Source organism: Neophocaena asiaeorientalis, unplaced genomic scaffold (assembly GCF_003031525.2).
Source record: "Neophocaena asiaeorientalis asiaeorientalis breed wild unplaced genomic scaffold, Neophocaena_asiaeorientalis_V1.1 scaffold505, whole genome shotgun sequence".
NCBI lineage: Eukaryota > Metazoa > Chordata > Mammalia > Artiodactyla > Phocoenidae > Neophocaena > Neophocaena asiaeorientalis.
This window is the reverse complement of record NW_020174704.1, coordinates 3,744,522-3,764,558: the sequence shown is the minus strand read 5'-3', so window position 1 is coordinate 3,764,558 and position 20,037 is coordinate 3,744,522. Positions and strand designations below refer to the sequence as shown.

Genomic DNA, 20,037 nt, shown 5'->3' with positions numbered 1-20,037 from the left:
CTACAGCCAACTCACTCATGACTTTTCCATTCTAATCTCACTTGATCTGTGGGTGGGATCATAAGCAGCTAATAATGTTCTCATTTCATAGTTAAGGAAAGTAAGTGCCAGAAAGATTAAACGGTTTCCATAGCAGTAGTTTCCATGCTCGTGCTTAAGCAACTAGTGCAAAAATCTATAGCCTCTGCTTTCCAGCCCAATATTTTTCTCAGTATGTTATGTCTTGGGTTATAAGCAGAAAACAGATACGGAAGTACACACAGGTCTGTTCAACTCCACCCTCAGAACTAGGAAAAGAAACAAAGGAAAAAACTAAGAGTAGAACTTTACTAGTTATTCCAACTCCATGGTATTTTTAAATCTGTGAATCTAAATTTTCCCACTGTACAACATATACTTATTTTGTCTGGCCTAGTTTACACAGACTTTGGAGGATATATTTTTTCATATATCTCATTTAAGTCCACCCAAATTGTCAACTGTGTGTTGAAGTGAGAGAGACACACACAGTACAAAATAACTGTTACCAAATGTGGCAAAAGAAAAAGAGACATATGTATGAACTAATGGGAGCAACTTGTGTCCAGAGTGATCTGAGAAAGCTGCCGAGAGAAAGATTTTTAGCTGGACCTTGACCGAGAAGTAGGTGGTCAAGGCGGGGGGGGGCGGTGTGGTGACAAGAAGAAAGTCATTAGAGATAGAAGAAAAGTCATATGTGAAGGCTCAAAGGTGTAAAAAGACATAGTATATCAAGAACAGCGAGTCACGAGAAGTGGCTAAAGCATAGGTGTGGTGCGTGTGTATCAGATGGTACAGGGTTAGGAAAGGGATGAAGAGACAGTGAGAAAAGTAGACAAAGTAGCAAAGGGTCTCTATGCTAAGTAATGGACTTTATTTTATCGTCAAAGAAGAGCTGTTGGAGGCTTTTCTCCAAGGAAGGGAGATGATCATGTGTCTGAGATTTTTCTTGAGTATTGTGGAAGATGTTCTGGAACTCCCAGGGAAATTGAGCTTATTTAGAGAGCAAAATTCATAGAGTAGAAACGTGCTTGGTTCCCCTCGGTAGAGGGGGAAACTTTTAATAATATCTTCAGTTCGATGTAAGCCACTATGGTCCATCAGAGATACGAGGAGGGCCTAAACAAAGATTTAAGGAATGCTTCTGAAGTGGAATCAACAGGATATGGTACCCAGTAAATATACGTAGGGGGTACAGGCAGGGAGAGAGGGGAGAATGATTGAAACCACTGCCTTGGCAGAGTAGGCGGATTGCATAACCACACACTGAAGACGGTTTCTATAACTCCTTATAGAGCACAGAGCAATATACTTTCATCAGTGAGGCTTCCAAAGTGCCCTTGACTGGCCATCTGCCCCTATCTGCCCTCACAGCAAGAGTTCAAATGAAAATCCTAAATGGAAAAACTAGCACAGGTAAATTCGCTTAGGTACAGTTCAAATTAAGATTCTGCATCCACTTTCCGTCTTCACCCAAGTTCCGTATATCAATCACACAAGTTTCAAAGACGTCAGCATTCTGAACTAACATTTCCCAAGAGCATTTTAATACTCCTTATGCCCTTTAGATTTCAATTCTTTCAAGTTCTTTCCTAAAGAAAAGCAGAAACAGATCTACTTCACAGAATCAGTGAAAGACCTGAACGGGCAATTGAAATAGTCATGTAGCACTCTCAGATGAACAGCAATGTATTTATACAGGCTGAATGAGGCTACTTTGAATAACCAGATGAAAATTAAGCCAGAAAACCCAACACACTTTGAACTGAAGAATAGTGCACTTTTACGTATGTGCAAAAGTAGTGATTGTGGCATTATTTTCACCCATTTAGCAAAATTTACAAATCATGTAGTAGAGATAGAAGTAATCTTAAATACCATTTACTGTATATCCTCTTATCAAGACACATAATCAATTTGATGGTTTTATATAGTACTGCCTGCCTCCACATGGAACAAAGAAAGCTATAATCAAATCAATGTAACAACTTATATTTGATATTTAGAATATAGGATATATGGTAATTCAACTCCCTCAAGTAAATAAAATTCCTCAAAACCACACCAACATAGAGACATTATTGGAAACCAGAAGGCCCAAATTATATCCTAGTACGTTTCAATTTCACCATAAAAAGTAAAAGCCCTCTCTTACTTTTGAAACTTGTAATCTGACACGACAGTAAGACACAGTTCGTGTCTTATTGTAAAGTAATATGACAAAGATCATACATATCGGAACCATGTTTTGGCTTTGCACACTTTCATGGTAACAGTATTGAAAGAAAGAGAGAAAACTTTGTCTCCTTCTCTCTTTTGCATCCGAAATGGTCACCCTGAGAAATTTACCCTTTGAATCAGCCCACAATTATCCCCATATCTTCGCTGTTTGGACAATAAACTCCATGACCACCATTAGCACACAAAAATATTCTCAGGATATTACTACATCCATATGGATTACTTCTCTGTTGACAAACATAAGGAAAGAACAGTTTAATATATATCAATACTACCTCTACTCATTTATCACCCACTCATTTTTTAAACTATTAAAAACAAAACATTACATATATAGAAAATAACGTTTCTAATTTATGCAAGGTATAAACATAATTTGGCTTAAGAATCAAATATTTTCCATAGTAGAAACAACTTCCTAATCCCAACTAACTCCAGAAGTTAGATAATCTTCAATTGCATCCTAATTCTTGTGTTTATCATCATCATCATGCTTTTTTAAACAGTTTTAATAACAGTTATTATGTTTAATAACATGCTACCATATATTTATCATAATTCCTAATAATCAATTTTGGTTGTTTTTTAACTTTATAAAAATGCAATCATGGTGTATTTACTATTTTATAACTTACTTAGTTCACTCAGTAGTGAGGTTTATCTGTATTAAGGAGGGCACCTGTAATTCATCTGTTTTATTGCCATACAGCAGTATGTTATATGACCATACATCTACTTATTTATCTATTCTCCCTCTGATAGACATTCAGAGTCTCCTGCTACTAGGGCTACTATAAACTATGCTGCCACGAACATTCTTTCAGGTGACCTTTGCAAGATTTTATGAGTCACACATTTAGGGGAGAAATTACTGAGTCATATGAAGGATACATATTCAACTTTACAATATAATGAAAAATTGGTATTCAGAGTGGTTTATCCATTCATCGTTCATTCTTATTTCAGTGTGTGAGTTCCAGTTGCTCCTTATCCTCACCAACATTTCATATTGTCAGACTTGTTAATTTTTTCTGACCATGAGTACAAATTATTTCATACTGAGTTGAATGAGCTTCCTTTAGAATATCTGTCATTTTAAAATGAAAAATATTTTTCTTATATCTTTTGCCCATTTTTCCATTAGTTTATTTTTAATTCTTATTGATGTTTTATATATTCTACATTTTAATCCTTTGTCAGTTATATACGCGGTAAATATCATCTATTAATCTGTCATTTTGTGGCTTGCTTTTCATTATTAATAGTATCCTTCAATGAGCAATTTTTTAAATTATCAGTCTTTTCTGCATCTGCTAAGTATATGGCTTACTCTTTCATTTGGTAAATGTGGTAAAATACAGTGATTCTCAATTTTAAACTAAAATTGCATTCCTGGGATAAACTCAGCTTATCATGATATTAACTTTTTCATATATCACTGGATTCAATTAGTTATTGTCTGTGCTACATTTTTTGTATTTACTGCAAAATTTACTATTATGAGTATGATTGGCCTATAAATTTTTCTCATGTTTTTATATTTTGGTAATCAAAGTTTTAATGGGTTCAAAATTAAGTGGATCATGTTTCTTGTTTTTAATTATTTGGTACAGTTTGTTAATATTGGTGTTATTTCTTCCTAAATCTTGGTAAAATCCACTGGAGAAGCCATGTGGCCTTGTATTTTACTTTATATGTAGGCTTTTAATTTCAAATTCAGTTTCTCTAATAGTTACCAACCAGTTAAAATTTTATATTTCTTCTTGTGTCCGTTTTAATGTTTTACTTATTTTTGAAGCTTCCCATTTTGCCCAAGTGTTCAAATTCTTTAAAGTTGTTCTGTTAATATTTATTCAGATTCACCTACATACTTATAATTTTTGTTGTTTTTCACCCCTTTAAGCTTCAATCTGAGCTCAGTGTCCTTTTCCTTGAAGAACACTGTTTGGTATTTACTTTAATATGGGTGTGCTATTGATATATTCAGTTTCTGATTGTCTGAAAATATCTTTTCTTCACCTTTTTTATCAGAAGATATTTTACCTGAGTATAGACTTCTAGGTTGGCTCCCATTTTCTTTCAGCCATTTTATCTTTCCATTGTCTACCTTCCATTTTTTTCTGTTGAGAAGTAGGTAACTTCTCAATATGTTGTTACTCTGGAAGTAATACTTTTAACCTACTTTTAAGATGTTATTTATCTTTGATTTTTAGTAGTTTTACCCAGAGGTGCCTAGGTTGTGTGTTTTTAGTCTGGGTGAGGGTCATAGTTTTTGTTTTGTTTTTTAAATTTGTAACATGATGTATTTTGTCAGTTTTAATAGACTGGCCATTATTTCCTCAATAAGAATTCTTCTTCAAAATACACAAATGTATCTTGTCCAAAATACACAAAACAACTCTTTTTATATGGGGTTAATAATATTTGTTGATTAAATGGAATATTAAAAAATAGACTCCTTATCGATTTCCTGTCTGTGGTATATCTACCTTCCAATCCCTTCTCTCACTATTTCCATTAATTTTCACAAATCTCAGCTCAAAACACTTCACTCATCTATTCTCAATCATCGGTGGTTATATCTTTTCTATAGAAAACATATGTTCATCTCTAGCTTGAAACTTAGGCCATTGGTGATCTTGCCCAGCCTACTCTTCCAAACTTGTCCTCCAATCAGTACCTTCTCATGCCCTGCAAGCCACTTCAAATAGATTACTTGCTGTTTTCCACGCAGGCCTCATGTATTCAAGTATAAACATCTTTCCTAATTCTGCTGGTCAGTCTCAAGTGCCCTCCCTCAACATCTTCAGGAAAGGAGAGGTTTACACAGGCTCAGATCCTGGGCTTCAGTTTCTGACAGGTGTAGGATAAAATCCTGGATTTGGCATTTTTATCAGCCAAGTTATCTTGGCCTCTCTAAGCTTCTTCATCTGTCAAATTGAGATATTAATAATAGACCCATCCTACAGGATTGTTGTGAGGATTAAGAGAGAATCTACACAAAGTGGTTAACACAGTACATGGCTCTCAGGAAACACACAGGAGCATTAGAACTCACTGTTAGTATTTTTAACAATTCCTTCAAGGATGGTAGAGGCTGCTCTTTGCCCACCACAGCACCCATTCTGCCCTGTAATCCAGAGGTCAGGAACCTGCTGCCACCGCTGATACCACTACCACGACTACCTCTCACAACCCGAAAACAAGTCCCTGGACCCTGGAAAACCTGAGTCCAGGCATTCTGAATGGGGGAAACCACTCACATTTCTACGACCCAGCCTGCCAGCAGCAACAGCAGCAGGAACGCATCACTCCCACCTTCCAATGTACACACACCTGTTTGGAGTTAGCAAAGCCACATCTGCATCCTCAACACTAGCTGTAAGAGGGTCCAGGAGTTGTCTTTAGCTGCCTGACCTCTCCAACTAGGAGGAGGATAGAGCCAGGGTTGTGAGAACCAACCCATGATAGCTACCACACGATCCATTCAAATGCTATTTTCTCTAAGTTGTTCCGGAATTTTTCCCAGCTAAAAGTAATTTCCTTCCTCCTCCTCTTAACTGGTGTTTTTTAATTATCACTGGACATTAGAACCTTCTGGGAGCTGAAAAATCCTTATTCTCATTCTCTACCCCCAGAAATCCCAACTTAATCAGTTTCAAATAGGACTGCACTTTGGAAATTTAAAAAATTCTAACATGCATTGTGTTTAGAACCATTGCTCTAAATTATTATAACCTTTCATTTCTCCTTATCACGTCCAAACCTTTGTTTAGTTATTTATAAAATGTCCATACTCTTCCTACTGGATTATAGGCTCTCTGAGGATGGGATTTGAGTCTACTCTATTTTTATGTCCTTCATAACTTCTAGCAGATTACTGTGCAAAAAAAAACACATATTTACCTGTTTATAGAATGAATGAATGGTGTGTGATGCCTTGCAAACCAGAGCATATTAAAGATACCCTGCATAGCCTCAAGTCCTTGCCTCTCTCCTGCTTGATATTCTCTCAACTATACTTTTTGGGAATCTGTTCAGCATAATAAAAATATAAGTGAGTATATTGCTCACAGCATTAAACTTCTAATCATTAACTCACCATATAACATAACTTGACACAAGATTATTCCTGGTTTTAAAAATAACATGTAAGAAACAGCATTCTCAGCTACAGAAGTTAGGACCAATAAACTCACATGCTTTTAGGTAGAAATCTAAAATCTAAGGGAGATAATTGGAAAAAGAAAGCCAAGTGCGTTCATGACATTGGACTTCTGAGCTATTTATCTTATCTTCATAGGTTCTTTGATGTATCGGTGTACCTCTAAATCAGTCTTCCAAAACTCCAGTATGCAATGATAAAAATTCTGTGCTTAAACTGTTGCATAATTGCAGAATCACTTCGACAGAAGTTTGGCAAGAATATAATCTAATCCTTTTGAAAAGTTTGACAAGAATGTCTAATTGATATTGATACTAATGTTTCTAAGTTCATGCCAGGAAGAGTTAAATGCTATTCAATTGGGATACTATTAAGATTTCTTATGACTCATAATTATAAATCAGCTCTGTTCAAGGATGTTAAATCTTTGAAAGCAAACATTTTTCAATATCTTTGCCAAATTAACCCTCAGATGGGGGCTCCTGAGAATCATATAGTCCCTATCCCCTTTCCTACAGTTTTTACCTGTTAGAAAATGATTAAAAACTAGCCATTTGGTCTGCTCTTGAGGACACTAGTTATTCTCTGATTATTCAAAAATATTAACGTAAGGGACAAAGAAGAGGGGGGAAAAAAGAGACAAAGGCCAAAAAAAAAAAGTACAGAATGATGTTTAGGAGCGAATGAGGTGGTAAAATGTAACCCGATTGGAAAAATTCATACTCTTGCCTCTGTTGCCTGCCCTCACACCACTTAGAACTGCTTTTATTAAAGGTCCAAATAGCTTTGAAAAGCTTTAAATAGTTTCAAGGTCTTCCTTTATCCTGAATGGACCCGGGTGAAAATCTGTTGGCAAGACTCACTATTCCCCAACTTCAGATGTAATCCTTTGCCATTCTCCCATTTGTCTATTCCCCTTCCTTCCCTGCTAATCAAGATCCTTCTTCTCTTCCTTCCTTCCTACCAGCCCTGAAAAAGCTTAACTTCCTTCAAATCTTCTTAGAAAGGTCTCCCTTTACTGTAGCTCCTCACCCCTTTCTATTAGTTGCTAAGAATTCTATATGGTTCTAGTGGAATGTGTATCATATTTATGGTTATAACACCTCTAAGAAACTCTATATAGATGTATTCATATACCCATAGTTAAATGATAGACTTTATGAAAATGAGGACTGAATTTCTTAGTGTACTTTCCCCAACTAAGAATAAGAGCACAAATGGTCAGTTTGTTCCTTATCTCAAATTATATTCACTATTACCAAGGTAAGAGCTAAGAGAATCCAGACTTCTTGAGGGCAGGGACTTCAACTATTACAGAGTAGACATCTAACACATGTTGACCTGGACCAAATGCCTACTCCCACTGTATAACTATAAAATGCAAAATTACATAGTTCTGAGATATTGAACTGACTCTTCTCACCCTCCCCAACTCCCTGACATTGCTTTTAAAAAACAGATGGAATAAGATGTACTTTCTCCTTTAAAAAACTGGAGAAAATAGGGTCAATTTTGTTAAGAATTTTTATGGAGCAAGGCCTATTATGTGATTAGAATGGGGATGGGGCAGGATCTTCTTGTACTTACATTTAGACAAGTATTTATATTCACTGATATATATTTCTATATCAATATTTATATTATAAAATAAATATTTATTTAGATTTTAGATATTTAGACTTCTGATCACCAAATGAAGTACAGGTATTATAATGTTGTATTTAGAGTGTTGTTTAAAATAAAAACTTGAAATTCTACCAATTTTGTGATACCTTTGGTGTTTCTTCATTTTATAATATACTAAAAGCCTCACAAAATGGAAGTAGTCTGGGAGTTCCTAAGTCCTGAGAGGCTGTGCTTCATGGTGCTATTATATACATCTAAAACTAAAGAAATATTAACAATGAAAATGGTATTTTCCATATTAAGTGATGAAAGTTAAAGGTATATACCGTATTTCACCATTAAGAGATAAAAACTTGATCACTGTGAACGTGAATAAAATTTGCATTTTTAAATCTTTCAGGGGATTTAGATCTATTTCCTCCAGTTTCCAAGCTCTCAGCAATCCTTTTAGTGTGTTTGTATTCACTAAAAAGGGACATTCCTGTGGAATTAATCAAATAGGGAATTCAGTGTTCCCTGCAGATAATTTTGCCATGTTCCCCTGGGAACTTCTAGTCTGAATTTTCATCTTTCCTGGGAAAAGACACATATATTCTAAATCCTTAGTCTTTTCTTTGTTAGTAAAGATCTGCTATAAACAGAATTAATGATAATGTACATTCAGCAAGACACTGCTGGAAACTTCATCATTAAAATAAAAGGTGGCAAAATATGTGAGAATGCAATTTGAATGTAGTAAATAAAAACTGGCATGAAAAATGCTATAAAAATCATCACAATAATTGATTTTCTGATTTTGCTAAAATTAAAAAACAAATTTCTGATGTGGAGAATTAGAAAATATTCATAGTTCCCAATATATTTATTTTCCAAGAAAATCAGTGGTACTATTTTTGGTGACAATGAAAAACTTGTGTTCGATGCCTAATTACACCCTTTTGAAATCCACGTGTTTTGTTTTTTAATTTACAAAATAACTAGAATTCTTATCCTGACCTTGGCTTTATGTTTTTCATTCTATAAAATGCTGCTGTTATTCTTCCTTCTGTGTACATGTTAGTTTAGCCCTAAAACCTGAAGAATCCGATAGCTCTTTTCTACCTCTGATGGTTTTAACTGCATGTCCACATCTGGAAAACTGCTCAGTGGCAGTCACAAAGACCTAACACTTGGGCTGAATCCTCACTGCTGAGGAGTTTTATTTGACCAGCTAAGTGTGGGGCATTTAAGTGGAGATGTCCAGGAGGCAAATGAAGAACAGGCTAAAGCTAGAGATTTAAGTCAACAGTATATTTAGGGAGGTTGAAGCCACAGGTAAGGAGGACATCCCAAGGGAGAGTCTATGGTACAGGAAGACCTTAGGACTAATGTGCAGAACCCTAACTAGGTACCCGACAAAGAATTGGGAAATAAAAGGATGGCAGGGAAAGTGACAATGTACTTGATCAGTAATTTCTATTTCAGTTAGAGCAAAAAAAAAGACTCTTGTTATCCCCATGGAACTCCACCTCCAGCACTCTCCAACAAGACAGTAAGTGATGACAGTGAAAGCTCTATCGACGGTTCATATTTATACCCTTGAGGTGAAACCGTCCTATTTCAACACACATTACATTCTCATTGAATTCCACATTAGTGAATGAGGAATACAAGATGTTTTTTCCACACTCTGGCTGCTGGTTTAATGCATTTTGCTAGTAAAACACACAGGAACTGCCAAGATGGGAGAGTAGCCTCTTCTAAATCACTCCAAGTGTCACCATGACTACAGCATATTTCCTAAATTGGTGGGTGTTCATATAAGAAAATATAAATCTATTCAAGTGCTTGACTCGTGTTGTATTGAGGCTTTATAATGTATCTTATCAAAAAAATTTGCCTTTATATATGTAAATTATTTTTTTATTCATAGGATTAAGCCAAAATGACAACTGCTCAATTTGATTGTCAATACTGCATGGCATCACTTCTTGGGAAGTACGTACTAAAGGATCACGATCCATACTGTGTTACTTGTTATGATCGTACCTTTTCTAACTATTGTGAGGAGTGCAAAGAACCAATCGAATCAGATTCCAAGGTAGGCCTTACCTCAGTTCACAGAATTATTGCATAAGAACAGCAGACAAGTGCTTTGGAATGCCTGTTTTTCTTTAGTGTTGACTTAATACTCTAACGCTCTGCTACTAGATATAAGGATTTTCAAAGCTATCATCAATCAAGTTCCAGGCACTATGCTCAGCACTGGGACACGTAAGATACACTTTAATCCTTACAATGATCTTGGGAGATAGTTCAGGATGCTGAAGATTAAAGAAGTTATTTGCCCAAAGTTACACAGCTGAAATGTTATTTCTAGAATGATAAGAGTATAAGTGAATAACTATATAAATAATTGGAGCCATAAAGATTCAAAAACCTGTATCTTCTCACTTCACATTAGCCTCATCTTCATTAAACCATTGTGCGCTGATACCTCTCACACATACACCCATTCCTCCCAGAATGCACATTATTATATTTTTTCCCTCGTTTTTTGGGGGGTAGCGGGGAAGGTCTTTGTTTTAGTTAACTAGTGTTGAGATTTTGTTTAGGTAAATCTCAAACAGTAATAGGATGTTACAACCTAAAAATAAAAATCATTCCATGAAAATCTTTTCTTATAGTTTATAAAAGGAAGGTAGAGGAAATTTGAAGAAACAGGAGAGTACACTTATTTTCCATCTGTCTTTTGTGACCAACCAAGGAAGCCCCAGGCTCTAGTTCTTAATTGCCCCAGAGAGTCTCCTCTCTATGGGTAACAGTATCAATAACAACATGCCCTCAAGCTACCAGCACCACCTACTGGCACCAGAGTCCCAGGAGTGTTTGGTATTGTTTTATAAAATGGCCTGTTTTGTCACAAACATACTTAATTAACTTTTATTTACTGTCTCAAAGGATCTTTGTTACAAAGGTCATCACTGGCATGAAGGATGCTTCAATTACGCCAAACGCAATCAGTCTTTGGTGGAAAAGCCTTCTGCTGCCGAGGATGAGTGCCTGCTGTGCTCCGAGTACTATTCTAACGAGTGCTCCTCCAAGTGCTTCCATTGTAAGAAGACCATCATGCCTGGTAAGATCACAAGGCACTTCTGGTCTATAAGTGAACCTGCAATGCTTTGAATTAAACCCAAGCACAGGAAGAGTATAGTACATTAGTCCCCCCTTATCCACGGTTTCACTTTCCATGGTTAAAATTGCCCGAGGCTGGGGCTTCCCTGGTGGCGCAGTGGTTGAGAGTCCGCCTGCCGATGCAGGGGACACGGATTCGTGCCCCGGTCCGGGCAGATCCCACATGCCGCGGAGGGGCTGGGCCCGTGAGCCATGGCCGCTGAGCCTGCGCGTCCGGAGCCTGTGCTCCGCAACGGGAGAGGCCACAACAGTGAGAGGCCCGCGTACCGCAAAAAAACAAACAAAAATTACCCGAGGCCAAAAATATTAAGTCTGAAAATATTAAGTGGAAAATTCCAACAGTAAAAGTTTCTTAAGTTTTAAACTGTGTGCTCTTCTAAGTAGTGTGATGAAATAACCCTCCATCCTGCCCATGACGTGAATCATCTCTTTGTCCAGAGCATCCTGGCCAGTAGTCACTTAATAACCATCTCAGTTATCAGATCAGACTGTTGCTGTATTGCAGTGCTTGTGTTCAAGAAACCCTTATTTTAGTTAATAATGGCCTCAAAGTGCAAGAGCAGTGATGCTGGCCATTCAGGTATGCCAAAGAAAAGCCATAAAGTTCTTCCTTTAAATGAAAAGGAAGTTCTCAATAAGGAAAGAAATTGTATGCTGAGTTTGCTAAGATCTAATGTAAGAACAAATTTTCCATCCATGAAATTGTGAAGGAGGAAAAAGAAATTCGTGCTAGTTTTGCACCTCCAACTGCAAGTTACGGCCACAGAGCATGATAGGTGCTTGTTTAAGATGGAAAAGGCATTAAACTTGTACAATAAGATATTTTGAGAGAGAGACCACATTCACATAACTTTTATTACAGTATACTGTTATAACTGTTCTATTTTATTATGTTATTGTTGTTAATCTCTTGCAATGCCTAATTTATAAATAAACTTTAACATAGCTCTGTATGTATGGGAAAAAAACATAGTATTTATATATAGGGTTCGGTATTGTCTGCAGTGTTACACGTCCACTGGGGGTCGTGGGAGGTATCCCTCACAGATAAAGGGGGGGACTATACTATACAAAACCCTGCTTTGCAGAAAGACATATTTCTGTTATCTCTTTATCTCATTTAGTGTACTTTAGACATGAAAAGATTATTCTTTCTGTCTCCAGTGGGCAAAGTACTGTCCTTTGTGTTTTTTCATAAACCTAATTCATAGAAACATTTTGAACCAGAAACTGAGCCATGGAATAAAGATAAAATCTATACCAATAAATTATACTAACACTGCAGTGAACACCCTGTCCTAGGCAGAACCAATAGCATCAGAAAACATAAGCCATCATAGGACAATGGGACCAATCATCCTTTTGTAGCTCAACACAAACTGGTGTGAAGGTCAGTCATCTTTATTTTCTCTCAGGGAAAACAAGGATCCAAGTAAATTGTTACACCTTTAGGCAAGTACTAATTCTCTGTTTTGATCCTCTTCTCAATCCCTATGGACAGCAGCATACAAACAATTCTCTCTCATTTTCTTATTATAGGTTCAAAGATTTTCTAGGAGACCATAACTACACACCATCAATCTCAGGAGTTTGTACCTTGGGCATTCCTAATATCCCTGTAATGCTTATTACGTCCCAGTTTATCTGAAGCATGTGCAGCCTTTCAGAGTCTACATTTATAGTACTTTCACATCTCAAAATTGTGAAACAGCACAAGAGTTTCCAGCGAAAGAGTGATTCACCATCATCGTAGGCTGAACTCTATTTATTGACCTCTTTTTTCAGATAAATGTTTTGGAAACCAGTAAACGCTATTTTTTCTATATGGATGATTGCTTTTTTCACCTTAACTTCAGTATATATTTTAAGTAATTTGACATATCATTGCTTAAAAGAACAATTATGCTTGATTTGTACTAACAGGTTCTTACTTTGGGGGTACAGGTTCCCGGAAAATGAAATTTAAGGGAAACTACTGGCATGAAACCTGCCTTGTGTGCGAGCATTGCCGACAGCCAATAGGAGCTAAACCTTTGATTTCCACAGAGAGTGGCAATTATTGTGTGCCGTGTTTTGAGATGGAGTTTGCTCACTACTGCAGCTTTTTTAAGGAGGTAAATATCTAAAGAGGATGAAGCTTGTGAAATCTTCCAAACCATCGCTTTGTAGCAGCATTATATGTTTGCAATGAACTGATACTATCATGTCATATCCATCTTTGCACATTCATGTTAATTTTGAATTCCAACATGTTCGAAAGCACTACCTGTCACAGTGAAGAGGCCCATCTATTTTTATCACCATAAAATTCCACCCAGAACATGAATTTAATGTTCCAAAGGCTTAAGTGATTTGATATTCCAGTTCCATTCACAGCTGTTCAGGCAAGATTTCACATATTCTGGTAGAGGGCCCACGTCTCTCTTTGAATACAAAATATTTCTTAGAAAATTTTTGATCCATTTAATTTCAGAGAGATATGGATTTGTCTCACAGAGTGACTAAGGGAACCAATTTAAACAGGATATTTCACTCCTCACATCATGTCCAAGCAATATAAATGTCTTCTAAGCTTGAAGCTTTTATATTTCTAAAGAGTAGATAAAAACAGAACTACCATATGACCCAGCAGTCCCACTACTGGGCATATACCCTGAGAGAACCATAATTCAAAAAGAGTCATGTATCACAGTGTTCATTGCAGTACTATTTACAATAGCCATGACATGGAACCAACCAAAGTGTCCATCAACAGATGGATGGATAAAGAAGATATGGCACATATATACAATGGAATATTACTCAGCCATAAAAAGAAACGAAATTGAGTTATTTGTAGTGAGGTGGACGGACACAGAGTCTGTCATACAGAGCGAAGTAAGTCAGAAAAAGAAAAACGAATACTGTATGCTAACACATATATATGGAATCTTAAAAAAAATGGTTCTGATGAACCTAGGGGCAGGACAGGAATAAAAACGCAGACATAGAGAATGGACTTGAGGACACAGGGAGGGGGAAGGGTAAGCTGGGACAAAGAGATAGAGTGGCATGGACATATACACACTACCAAATGTAAAATAGATAGCTAGTGGGAAGCAGCCGCATAGCACAGGAGATCAGCTTGGTGCTTTGTGACCGCCTAGAGGGGTGGGATAGGGAGGGCGGGAGGGAGGCTCAAGAGGGCGGGGATATGGGCATATATGTACATGTATAGCTGATTCACTTCGTTATACAGCAGAAACTAACACACCATTGTAAAGCAATTATACCCCAATAAAGATGTTAGAAAAAAAAAAGAGTGGATAGATAAGAGAGTGACACTCAAGAGACTGACAAGATCTTTAGGGAAATTCATTAGACAGAAAGACAGAAAGATGACTTAAGAACTGCAAGTGGTTTCCTTCACCCCCAACTCCAGAGCTCCATGCAGCGCCTTTCAACTTGGACACCCATTCAAAACATATTTTCCAATAGGAAAAAAAGTCATTTTTTTTCAAGTAAACATGGTCCAATTCTTTTTGTATCCTCTAAGCTTTTACATGAAAGTCACTCATCTCTATCACCTTGATAAAGTCTGTCTGTATTCCATAAATATATATTGATGTTCTCAAAGAAATTCTTGACCTGTGAGGCATCATAAGTTTCAAATAACCCTATAACTTGTGATGAGAAAGCTTGAATCATGAAAACATATTGGATAAGTCCAGTGGTTTCTAAACATTTTTGATCTACAGGCTACTCTGGCAGGTCTCTTAAGACCATTTGCATACTTGCATCTGAATTGTCATTGCCACTTTCTACAAATGCATGTACAAACATACACACACCCAACGATTTTCCACATATGTTTAAAATACTGGTACTGCATTTGAAGAGGCATCAATCAACCCCTATGTTATAATTATTAAATTACACTGTCATGAGGGCTGAAAATTACAGTTGAAAGTAACATGCTACAAAACCATCTTACACCCGAAGACTTCCAACAACTTAGAAAATGACTTTACAAGAAACAGACCCTATGACTCTGTGACAGATGAAGCTCCGAAAAATTATCAGTCAGTGACATGCATTTAGAAAGGGATGCTGGAAATAAAATATTTATCTCACTGTTTTGCGGGACAACTAAGTTGGCCATTTTTAGGCTACGTTTCTTAAGGACTTACACTAAAATATTAATGGCACTCATGAGACTCATCTTAAAATCATTTGTTGGGCACACAGTACAAAGTTTCTTTCAGTGCCATAAAGAGTCAAGAGAACTTCTCTAGTACATCATCAGAGCTGAGCACTATCTGGGGCCAAAGCCCTGGCGTTTCCCAGGTTAGAGGAGCCTGCCCTATATTTAGGACATGATTTGAAGTCACCGAAAAATTTATGAAATGTTTCTATTGGGTAGTAGACAGATCACAACATGCCAGATTATTTTCTATTTAATTTCTTAAAACCACAAGTCCTTTAAGTAAAGCTGGATATAAATGTTTCGGATCAAGATGATCCAAGCTGAAGAAAAACAATTTGTTTCAACCCAAGCCAAAGACCAAATATAAAACAAAAGCAAATAAGCAAAAACTAGTTGACCATCAGGCCCATAGAACTTTTTTCATACATTTTAGTTTCACAAAATAAAATCTATTTTCTACCAAAAAGCAAGTAACCTCAAACTGTAGTACTCTGAATTCAAACTCCTCAAGTTTCACATAGACTATTCTGTGATTCATCAGCTTTCATCCACTGGGTGCAAAATCATTATTGCCTCCACTTTGCCAGAGAAGAAACTTGTTCTAAATCCTGGGACCAATCAGTAGCGAAAACCACCCTTGGATATTAGACTTCATCTTAGCCCGTCTGCCTCTTCAAAAGAATATAATCACAAGCAAACAATTTTTAATGTTCCAGAGTTTCTTCTCCCTAATGAAACAATCTTTGGAGGGTACATCAAGTTTTATTTTGCTGTGAATACAGTTTTCAAGTTTTGAATCTTTTAAGCATTGCCTGCTAATCATTTGACCAAACAAATCAAAGGAATCTGGAACTCTGCTGTGCCTTCTGTAAGGCATCTGAAGTCAGTAGGGGGGCATTTTAAATTGCTTTAGCTCACACACACCATTATGTTTCCTATTTACTTATTTAGAATAGTATACTTTTCCTCCTTTGTGAAAAATAACTTTCTATCAAGTGTCTTTAATTTTTAAGATAGTCATTGTAAGATTTTAAACTGTTTTTTAGAATCATCTTTTCAAAAGCCTATAGGATAGACAAGTATCCTATAGGACGGCTATAGGATACTTAGATGCCACAATAGGATGGCTTAGAATAGACTACTTTTTCTATATCTACTTAATTTGCATACAAAGATTACAGGCGGCATCTCAGATATCACACTGCTTCAGTCATTTTAAGACATTTCATGAGCATATGCCAGGTTCCCCGGACAACCCAGGACCTCAAGAGCCGTGGATCTGAAAGATGCTGTGACTTAAAAATTGCTACACAAGAAGAGTTGTCTAATATTTTTCCAGATGATTTTTAAATAAAGATATCTCAGCCTTTAAAAAAGTAAAATCCAGATTAAACTGGTTTAGAAAATAAATCTTACGGAGGAATAACAAGCATCTCTGCAAAACCCTAGCATATCACACATTAAGGTTCAATGTACAACCAGCACTTATGACTTTGAGCCCTAATGCTGAAAACTCACATAGTTGCCCAGAGCACCCCTATTTGTGCTAGATACAATACTGGAGTTGTTTTCCAAACTTTTCCCTTAGTGTTTGTTCATTCATTCAACAAAGACTTGTCAACTGCTTATCAGTGCAAAGTGATCTAATCTCAGTACTGTGTTCTCGGTTAAGCACATGGGCTGCGGAATAAGGCTGTGCAGGTTTGAATGCTAGCTCTGTGTGACCCTAGCAAGTGACTTAACTACTCCAACTCTTAGTAGTTGCTCATCTCTAAAGGGAGAAAGATAATAGTCCCTACTGTGTCAGCATGTCGAGAATGTTAAGAAGAAGTTAAGAACAGGGTTGAAGACTGAAAAAACACCTCAGAAATATTATTCATTATTAGCAGATTATGGTGTTGATCAATTCCTTTCAGGGTTACTACTGCTGGAATAAAGCATTCAGGAAGAAAAATAGCTTTTTTTTTCTTAGGATCTTTAAAAGTTATACATGGACATAAGAACATAGCATATAAGATATCTTAGCTCTAAAAACATCTTTGAAAAACAACAAGAAAGAGAAAGATGAGCAAAGGAATCAAGGGCCTATTTCTTTTTCATCTTCCTGAGTTCATTATGGTCCTGCTTCCTTTCTGTTCCATTGTAGGAGAAAAATTAGGACATGTATCACCAGCCCTATTTAATCCCTGTAGCCTTCTGTTTCTCATAGATTCAAAAAAATCACAGGGAAAAGACATCCTGACACAATGTGATAGAGTAGCCCAAAGTACCACTTGTGGGCACAGAAGAGAATCACAAAAGGTCTGAATTGTAATAACTTCCACAGTCATTGCCTTTTTTGTGATCATTTGCCAGGTGATTACTTCAGGTGGGATAATGTTTTGTGACCAGCCATGGCACAAAGAGTGTTTTGTGTGCAGTGGCTGTAGGAAAGAGCTCTGTGAAGAAGACTTCATGTCCAGAGATGATTATGCATTCTGCTTGGACTGCTACAATCATCTTTATGCCAAAAAGTGTGCCACCTGCACCAAGCCTATTATTGGTGAGTTATTCAGTTTAATATGGTCCTACCATGAGACAGGTATGGCTCTGTAAATGCTATGTATTTAATTCAGGAAATGCAATTTAAAAATGAATGATCTTTCCTTTATGTTTCCTTTTGAAATAAACATGGGTACCTATATATAAATATTACGCACAACCCTCAAGGCAAGTATAGAGTGTAATTAAGGTAGCTATGCTCTGTAGAGGGTAATTAACACTAAACCTCACGGTACTGACTCTACATAAAGTAATAATTCAGGGAAGAAGGAGGATAAGATGAGCGGAGAAGACCTTCACAAGGAGGCCTGATCTGAGGCAGAACTTTAAGGAGTTGAGTGGGGGAAGGGATACTATTAAAACAAAATGCTGCTGAATTCCAAACAAGGGTAACAGGGCCTTAAAATAGATAACGTTTTAATTAAATGCAAGTACTGTGCAAAAATCTGAAGCTCTAATAATTAGGATAGCATAGGTCAGGAATTAATTAAACCTCAATTTAAGATGCTTCTAACAAATATATTATTCTCTTTGCTTTCTATTCACTTACAATAAGTTTTTTTGTTTGTTTGTTTTTGCGGTACGTGGGCCTCTCACTACTGTGGCCTCTCCCGTTGCGGAGCACAGGCTCCAGACGCGCAGGCTCAGCGGCCATGGCTCACGGGCCCAGCCGCTACGCGGCACGCGGGATCTTCCCAGACCGGGGCATGAACCCGTGTCCCCTGCGTCGGCAGGCGGACTCTCAACCACTGCGCCACCAGAGAAGCCCTACAATAAGTTTTAATTGTGAATAGATGAGATAAAAAAAAAAAAGATAGCATTCTGTTGAAGAAACAAAATATACATGACATGATTTGAAAATAACATAAATGGTAAATCAATCTGTGTTAAATGGATTTTCAAGGTAAAAAGAGCATTATGTTTTCCTTAGAGACACTTCTAAAATGCTAATCCTGTAGTAAAGGAACTGAAGAGCTCATCACACCTGAGAAATCCAACAGCTATTCTTTTAGGCAATGTATGGTCACCGAATAACAGAACTATACTTCTGTTCTCCATTCCTAGTACTCTTTGGTCATATTTCACTTTTAGCTCAGTCTATATAACACAGAATTAAAGATTATTTTATCCTTTTTCTCCTCCTCTATCTTCAAAGATATCACAGAGTAAAACTGAATATTTGTTCAGCTTCAAATAAAGAGTTTTGCTGCAAACCCAGCTTGACAGGCTTTCACTTACTTGCAAGGGAGGGAGTTTCCTGGATGAAAAGAACATAGCTCTGTCTCTCCGTACAAGGAAAGCACCATGTTTTTCAGAATCTCACACTGGCCTATGGGCTATATCTGGCCAGCAAGCATGGTTTGTTTGGCCTGCACTTGTTTGTAAACAACTAATGTAAAATCCATCTCTGTAGCCTAAAAGTAAACAAAGAGCCTGCCCAGGGTGAGCAGACTACCCTCACATTCCCGGCCAGGTCACGGTCATATGGAGCTGAGTGGCTGGCCCGTTATGTAGGGCATGGCCCCTTTGTTGCTTCCACCTTGTCTCTATCCCTCAGCTATGTCACCTCTCCAGCCCTTTCAAGGGCTTACGCTGGCAATCCCAGACTATAGGGCTCCAAATCTTGGGCTCTTAACCACTCTGCTCTCCTGCTTCTATACATCTGGCGACTCCTAAAGCCAAGAGAATAAGCCACCATCTCTACTGGTTTTAGTTAGAAATGGGACTTCCATAAATGCAACAGTAACTGGAGCAGCAAAATCTTAGTAGAATCTGCAATCACTGCCCAATGGATTTAGTCAATTTATTCTACAATACTTTTCTTGAATTGGCCAGAAAAAAAAATTGGGGGTGGGGGTGGCGCTGTTCCATGAAGAAATGAGAAAATTAAACAACTCAAAATGGTTTGAAAATTTTCTGGGGACCCAAATGGCTAATACTGATCCAAAAGTGCCTACACAAGCCCTGAACTTGATGAGTTTCATTTCTGACCCATCACAGATTCATGTGATTTTTCTGATGGGTTGTTACAGGTCAATCACTGAGCACAGCTTTTTTTTTTTTTTTTTTTTTTTTTTTTTTAGAG

General features: G+C 37.1%; 1 protein-coding gene across 2 annotated transcripts in view; it reads left to right on the top strand.

Annotated features, from left to right (window-relative positions):
- Nucleotides 1-20,037, top strand: part of FHL5 (four and a half LIM domains 5) — a 36,712-nt gene that overhangs the window by 13,777 nt on the left and 2,898 nt on the right. Inside the window, exons 2-6 of one of the 2 annotated variants that reach the window (XM_024759312.1) lie at nucleotides 705-708; nucleotides 9,970-10,130; nucleotides 10,991-11,165; nucleotides 13,169-13,338; nucleotides 17,766-17,952. In XM_024759312.1, coding sequence (XP_024615080.1) covers nucleotides 9,975-10,130; nucleotides 10,991-11,165; nucleotides 13,169-13,338; nucleotides 17,766-17,952 — 688 coding nt within the window. In that variant the 5' untranslated portion in view covers nucleotides 705-708; nucleotides 9,970-9,974. Of the gene's footprint in view, nucleotides 1-704; nucleotides 709-9,962; nucleotides 10,131-10,990; nucleotides 11,166-13,168; nucleotides 13,339-17,765; nucleotides 17,953-20,037 lie in introns of both variants that reach the window. The other variant, XM_024759313.1, reaches the window with a different exon arrangement.